Source organism: Lipotes vexillifer, unplaced genomic scaffold (assembly GCF_000442215.2).
Source record: "Lipotes vexillifer unplaced genomic scaffold, Lipotes_vexillifer_v1.1 scaffold51, whole genome shotgun sequence".
Lineage (NCBI taxonomy): Eukaryota > Metazoa > Chordata > Mammalia > Artiodactyla > Lipotidae > Lipotes > Lipotes vexillifer.
The window spans coordinates 704,822-711,888 of NW_006786770.1; the positions used below are offsets into that span (position 1 = coordinate 704,822).

The window sequence follows — 7,067 nt, forward strand, 5'->3', positions numbered from 1 at the left end:
CAACTAGAGAAGCCCATGTGCTGCAAAAAAAACCCGCACGACCAAAAAAAAAAAAAAAAAAAAATGCAGGTTAAAATTTTTAGACTAAACACTAAAGAACAGAAGTAGATTGTATATTAGAGAGGGAGTCTAAAAATGGAAAAATCGGGACTTCCCTGTGTCCAGTGGTTAAGACTCCATGCTTCCACTGTAGGGGCTGCAGGTTTGATTCCTGGTTGGACAAGTAAGATCCTGTGCACAGCGCAGCCCAAAAAAAGGAAAAATCATCCCACCGCACGCTAAGATGCTCCCAACCAACCTTCTCTCCTTTATTCAGGGTCAGACTTGTATCACAGTCTGGTGGATCTCCCTGCTTCTTCCCCACTTTCTCTCACAGCCATTTGCCCTAGCAAGTTTCTTGTACTTTTAATCCTCAATTAATTGGCATCTGTTTCTCGTATAATGTCCCTAGACTAACACAAATTCCCAATTTATTTTATAAAATGAATCTATCCATGACAGCAAAACCAGACAATAGCAATATAAGTAAGGAAAAGTACAGTACAGGCCAATCTCATTTATGAATAAACAGTTCCAAGCAAAAACATGAGTATACTAAATTTAGCCATGTATACAAAATTAACACTCTGACAAAGTTGGTTTAAATGCAAGTTTGGTTTAATACTAGAAAATCAATTAAGGTCTAGGAAAAGAAATAAAATTTATAATAGTTGAAAGAGAAGAAATACATGCTGTTATTCCCAGATGGTGTGATTTTCTATGTGGAAAAACCAAAAGTCTACAGATAACTTGTCAGAATTAGATAACTTAATAAAGTTGCTTGATGTATGATTAATATACAAATTTTAAAACACCATTTGCAATAGCATAAAAAGTAAGGTATCTGGAATTAAATATAATAAAACTTGTGCAAGATCTTTATGGGTAAAATTATTCAAAATTTTATAAAGATATTAAGAAGATTTAAATAGACAAAAGTACACTTTGCTCATGTTTAGAACTCATTATCATGAAAACTTCAATCCTCCCAAGCAGATGTAGTGCAATCCCAACAAGGTTTGTGTATGTGGAAGTTGAAAAGCTGATTCCAAACTTTATGTAGATTTAAAAGAAGCAATGCACTCTCACTCTCGGAATTCACTGACCTTATTGCATGACTCAGCACCCAGGAGCAGCTCGTTGATAGGAAGGTGGAATGGTTACCTGTAGGCTCAGTTACAGTACCAGCTGGGAGACAACACCCTATGAAGCTGGGATGCTGTCCTACAGGATGTGGCATATGCCTTAATCCAGAGGACGTTATGTGGTACCGTCTCCCCCAAGGCCAGGAACCAAGAGGCACAGGTAGAAGTTTCCCCTCTTACTGGTACATCTAATACCCACCAAAAGGAGTCTTACTCCCCATCACCACAACATGGGACTCGGTAGGTTTGGAGATCCTAGTGCCCAAGACATGAACACTTCTATCAAAGTACTAGGAGTAAAGCAGAAGCTGAAACTGTCCCCTGGCTGATCTGAGCTCTCACGCTCCTGAACCAACAGGAAGAGGAAGTGGTCACTATACCGGACAAAGAGATTGATCCTTGGAGCCAGCAAACAGAAGGCATAATCAGAGTAAGGGCTGGGAGTCAAGGAGAGGGTGGCTAGTTAGGGCAGGGGTCACAGAAGATCAGTCCACCTTGTCTAGGTTTGTTAGTCGGACTGAGGTATTCCAGAGGCTTTGGGCCACATCACCATCCCGAGCAGCTTCAGGGGGAAGAGTTATCACACAGGAACTGTTAAAATGTTTTCCAGAAATGCCATCCAGCTCCTTTGCCAAGCACAGGTAGAGGACTGGGATTGCGCCTTGTTTGCTATCCTGTAGAGACACGGGGGAAGAAGAGGAGTAAAGGATGCTCAGCAGCAGAGCCCTGCCCCACCCTCCACTACCCACCTTAAAGAAGAAGCTGAGGAGCCAGAAGAGGAAGTGATATGGCCAAGAGAAATGCCTCATGATCTTCGTGTATACAACACCTGGGTCCACAGAGTTCACAGTCACACCTGCGAGGGTGAGACATGTGTAGTACAAAGTGAAGTGAGAGGACGATGTTGGGAAGAAAGGGTTAAGTGTGGTTCTGCAATGTGCAATGAGGGGAGGAGGATCCTTTCAGATCTGTCCGGTAGAGGTGACAAGAGACCTGGGGGTGGTGCCAGGGAAGTCAGTGTTTAGTAACTTACATGAACAGTGATACCTGAGCCAGTAAGGAGACATAAGTATTTGGAAGTGTTGGGTGATCTTGAGGGGGAACATGATGGATGATGTTGGAGGAGAGGGAAGTTGTAGGTGATGAGAGAGTTGGAAAAGGACGAAAGGATATATGAAGATGGGATTGAGAGAAACATAGGGTGCACAGATGATAAATGGAGGATATTAACAGCTGGCTTGGGGGATATTGGGAGTATTATATGGCCAGAATATATTGGAATGAGATGGGAAGTGTTGGGAGGTAGTGTTGGGAGTGGAGGAGTAGGGGGTGTCAAAGGCAGTTACCTGTCCCTCGCAGTCTCTGGGCGAGCTTCCCAGTGAATGAGGCCAAAAGAAGTTTGCTGCAGTCGTAGTTCTGGTTGAAGGTCAAAGGTCTACCAGCCCCTATCAGATGTTCCTCATCAATGTACCCATGTGCTTGCCGGAAGGAAGACACATTCACTACCCGGGCTGACCCTGCCCGCAGAAGGGCCCCTGGGTAGAGAGAGGACCACACACCTTCAATCCAAGTACTAGAGTAAATTCCCATGCCCACTCCCCAACCTGCTTCTCCATGAGACTCCAGGAGGACAGGGACCATCCCAGGCTTTCAGGAGAGAGTCAGTGGGTCCCCAGGCAGGCGCCCAGGAGAGGCACAGCATAATGTGAACTGAGACTTCATTTTTATTAGCTGCTTTCCTAATGCTCTTCCTCTTGTTTTATTTTAGTGGGTTTTTTTTTTTTTTTTTGCCTAAAGTAAAAGTGGAGTTTTGCATTTTCTTTCACTTGCCAGCTGGAGCTAATTTAATTAATCCTTGTTTATATTTTTATCTTGCTGATGGCTAAGAAGGGGAAGGAGAGGCTCGAAATGCTGTGAAAACTGTCTTTCACACATTCATACATTCATTCTTTTACTTATTCATTCCACAGTTATTCACTAGGCCCCTGTATTATGGCAGACACCACGCTAGGTGCTAAGGACATATGGGTGCTAGGTTTAGGGGAAAAGAAACGTGTGCAGAAATACTTGGGAAGGTGTGGGGTTTTTTTAAATTTTAACTATCTTCCAAAAGAGTGAAAGTAAAATTACTCTCAATAGAACAGATACAAGTAAATTAAAAAAAAAAAAAGAGTTCCTAACTATACAAAAAAAATTCTGGATTATATAAAGTATCAAAAGTTGTAGGACTTCCCTGGTGGTGCAGTAGTTAAGAATCCGCCTGCCAATGCAGAGGACATGGGTTTGAGCCCTGGTCCAGGAAGATCCCACATGCTGCGGAGCAACTAAGCCCATGCGCCACAACTACTGAGCCTATGCCCTAGAGCCCGTGAGCCACAACTACTGAGCCTGTGTGCCACAGCTACTGAAGCCCGCGCACCTAGAGCCAGTGCTCCGCAACAAAGAGAAGGCACCGCACTAAGACCATGCATTGCAACGAAGAGTAGCCCCCTCTCACCGCAACTAGAGAAAGCCTGTGCATAGCAACGAAGACCCAACGCAGCCTAAATAAATAAATAAATAAAATTATTGAAAAAAAATTGTAGTTGTCATATATGAGTTTACTTATTGTTTCAAAATGCTAAAACTATTTTGAGCGCCCCATTTAAATGAAGAATCACAAATGAAAACTAGAGCAGGAGGTATTTAGCCAAAATTTGTTGGAGAGAAGATTATTCTTAAAGAGGACAGTGAACTCCAAACTTGCAGACATAGTGACATGAAGACCAAAGGGGCTCACAACCTAGTCGGAGACTGATCTTCATGCAGTGCAGGAACAGAGATGTGTACAGGGACTAAGGGAGTCCTGTAAATGGGGATGGCTGGGGGAGGCAGAGGTGTCAGGGCAGGATCCACAGCACGAGTGATATCTGTGCTGAGTGTTGGCGGCTGAATTAAGTTAGACAGGCTAAAGAGATGGGAAAGGGTATTCCAGATAGAGGGAAATACATGTGCAAAAGCACAGCCAGAATTAAAAAACAGAGTGTGGCCCAAGAGATACAGTCTGTCTGGCTGGAGACAAGGGTGTGGGTTTGGGAAAGGCAAAGGTGAGACTCTCAGCCTTCAGAGGGTCTTTTAAGTGGAGAGAAGCAGCTTAGTTTATTATATAAAGTACAGAGTTCCTTCAAAGGATTTGAAGCAAGAAAGTGATATGATGAAAGGTGATTTCTTAGAAGTGGCAGAAGGGAGAATAGATTAGAGAAGGGAAGATGGGAGAGAAGGCAGTTTAAGAAACTATTACTAAGCAAGGTACAGACAGGGTATTGTAGCATGTTATAATTTTTGGAAAGGGGGGGAAATTTATACTTACAAATGCATAGGGTTTGGCCTTGCTCTTTGTTCACTTTCCAGTTGGGGCTAATTTAATCACCCACTAAAGGGTACATGAGACCTGGCAATAGTAGTTGCCTCCCAGGAGGGGAATGGGTAGCTGATTTTCCAAGAGAGAAGGAGACTTTTTCTTTCTGTCTGTCTTTTTTTTTTCTACTGCATATGCTTTTGTACTTTGGACATGTATTACCTGACCAAAAAATTAATTTTCTTTTAAAGAGGCTATCAGACAAGCCAAAGAAAATGTTAGGGAGAATGTGCCTGTCACCCAATCCCTCCCCTCCCTAGGAAGAATACAAACCTCCTTAATTCTAGTAGCCTAATACCACCCTCAAGAAGCTTTTGTTGAGATGACTGACTCTACTAATCTGGCTAGAACTCAGAGCTGGGGGAAAGAGAGGTGGGATGTAGATCTTACATCCTCTTGCTGGTTGTATTTGGGGCTGACTGATTCCATTACCAGCCTCCTAATCCTGACTGTTGCCAGGTGGGTTCCCTGCTGTGTACAGCAAAAATATGCTGAGTCATTGCTCAGCAAGCATCTGGGTGCCAAGGGAAAGGAGATGACCATGGGAGACAGTAAGCACAAAAATGCCAGGGGAATGGAAAAGTGGGGGTGGCACAGAAGGTAAGCATCCATCCTTCCTTACCTTGGAGCAGATTTGTGAGCAGAAAGGGCCCAGTGTAGTTGGTGGCAAAGGTGAGATCAAGGCCCTCTGGGGTAAGTGTAGTGGGGAATCCTGGGAGGAAATGAAAACATAGGTGGTGGTGACAGAGTGAGGACCCTGAGGGAGACAAAATCTGGGGAGGACATATTGGGTTCAGTAGAAATGCCACAGGAGCATGGATGTGTTGAGATGGGGGCAATGAAGTTTGAGGCTATCACTTAAGGTAGGCTTTTTAGGATAGTGTCTGAATTATAGTTTCCATGGTCTGTACAGGTTAGGCTTGGAGGATGCCTGTTTTGGGGTCCCTGAGCTAGAAAGGAGGTTCCTGAAATGTGCTTAGGGGAAGCAATCAAGGCACATACCACAGACTGCAGCATTGTTAACCAGTAGATGTATCTCATGATACTCCTGCAGAAGCCACTGAGCAAAGCTTCGGATAGAGTTCATAGAGCTCAGGTCCACCTCACCAAGCAGGAGGCGGTTGCTCTTTGACGCTGCTTGTATCTCGGCCAGGGCTCGCTGTCCACGCACCTGGCTACGGCAGGCCAGGATCACACGTGCCCCGCGGCGGGCCAGCTCCTGAGACACAACCTTCCCGATGCCTGTGGGAGGGCAGCTTCAGAGTATGCTAGTCTGGGGAGTGACTAAAGGGCAATGTGGTGGGGGGGGGATGCGGGGGGAGACAAGTGTTCTGACAGTGGGTGCTGGTCCTCCTCCCTGCCCTCCCTGTTGGGGCTGTTGGAGGCTGAGGCCCTTAATGAAGTGACAGGGCAGGAGGAGCACTCACCACTGTTGGCCCCAGTCACCACTGCTATCTTCCCAGTCAAATCCGTGGAGCAGCATTGGAGGTCCCAAAGATACAACTTATGCCAGACCTGCACACTTAGTCTAAGCAGGAGGACCAGAATGAGGAGGACAGAGCCAGGACCCCAGACTGGGGTGTTGAGTAGAGACCACAGTGACATAGCAGAGAAGTCTGGTCTGCCACCGGAAGTGCTGCCCATGGGAGGGTGGGGAGGGACTAGTCAAAGCTGAGTAGGACTAGGCAAGAGGTTGGTGTGGAGCATAAGGCACAAAATTTAAGGAGGCACTCACTCGTGGGTGTGCTTGAGCATCCCGTTTGAAACTGAGAGTGAATTCCTCCTTAAATTGTTTTCCCTAGCTATCTGATTGCCTCACTCCATTGCTGGTCCAAGTCAAAGATCAAGAGAGTCCAGGTTTCCCTAAACCCTGCATAGGCTCAAATGTGTCTCCAAGTGAAGCTTGGGTTTGCACTCTAAGATGAACTGACAGAGCTCCAGGGACTGGAAATTAAATTCCTCATGTCTCGAATCACTCTGTGCTTAAGTGGGGCCATCCCCTTCTTCCCCTACTGGAAGGAGACTCTTATAAATTCTCCAAACTGAGGCAAACCCCAATTGGAACCCTTATGTCTGCTCCTTTGTGGGGATGGGGATGGTTCTCCAGAATGCCTCTGCTGGGGAGCCACCTTGGCCCTAAAGCAGGCTGTCCTAAGGGTGTAATGGAATTATTCCCTGGAGTCAGTGTTCTATATTCTTCTAGACCACTCCAGCTCACGAGAGCACACACTTGGAAGAAACTGACAGACATCAGGTCAATATTTAAGGCAACTCAGGTGTTTATTTCTGGCAAGCAGACAGAAGGAAGGTAGGTTTCACACTGCCTGAGGTTCAGGGCTCAGAATGGGGCAGGCGCTTGGAGGGGAGTGACCACATTTTGGGGGCTGAGCTCTTCATTAGCTGTGCCATGGTCACCTGGGGCTTTGGGGCGCCTGTGTGGATGGAGGAGAGGTGCCACCTTCTTTGTCCTCCTTTTGAGGTTCAGC

General features: G+C 45.8%; 2 protein-coding genes across 2 annotated transcripts in view; both read right to left on the reverse strand.

The window, feature by feature from the left end:
• Positions 1–644: 644 nt before the first annotated feature.
• LOC103081867 (retinol dehydrogenase 12-like) lies at positions 645–6,193 on the reverse strand. Its single transcript, XM_007459403.1, has 6 exons — positions 6,009–6,193; positions 5,584–5,823; positions 5,204–5,293; positions 2,531–2,719; positions 1,934–2,040; positions 645–1,858 (listed from the first exon to the last, which is right to left on the reverse strand). The coding sequence occupies exons 1-6, from the start codon at positions 6,184–6,186 to the stop codon at positions 1,670–1,672; spliced, it is 993 nt and encodes a 330-aa protein (XP_007459465.1). The 5' UTR covers positions 6,187–6,193; the 3' UTR covers positions 645–1,669.
• Positions 6,194–6,912: 719 nt separating this feature from the next.
• The window catches only part of CUNH2orf81 (chromosome unknown C2orf81 homolog), a 5,018-nt gene continuing 4,863 nt past the window's right edge, over positions 6,913–7,067 (reverse strand). Inside the window, 2 exon segments of the mRNA XM_007459404.1 lie at positions 6,913–7,022; positions 7,025–7,067. Of these exon segments, the coding sequence (XP_007459466.1) occupies positions 6,913–7,022; positions 7,025–7,067 (153 nt within the window).

Excerpts from the sequence above, each read along its gene's own strand:
- LOC103081867 (XM_007459403.1), bottom strand. The coding sequence starts at position 6,186 with ATGTCACTGTGGTCTCTACTCAACACCCCAGTCTGGGGTCCTGGCTCT. Across the intron at positions 5,294-5,583 it reads TAACAATGCTGCAGTCTGTG|GATTCCCCACTACACTTACC; the intron begins GTATGTGCCTTG and ends ATTTCCTCCCAG. Across the intron at positions 2,720-5,203 it reads GCTCACAAATCTGCTCCAAG|GGGCCCTTCTGCGGGCAGGG; the intron begins GTAAGGAAGGAT and ends CTCTCTACCCAG.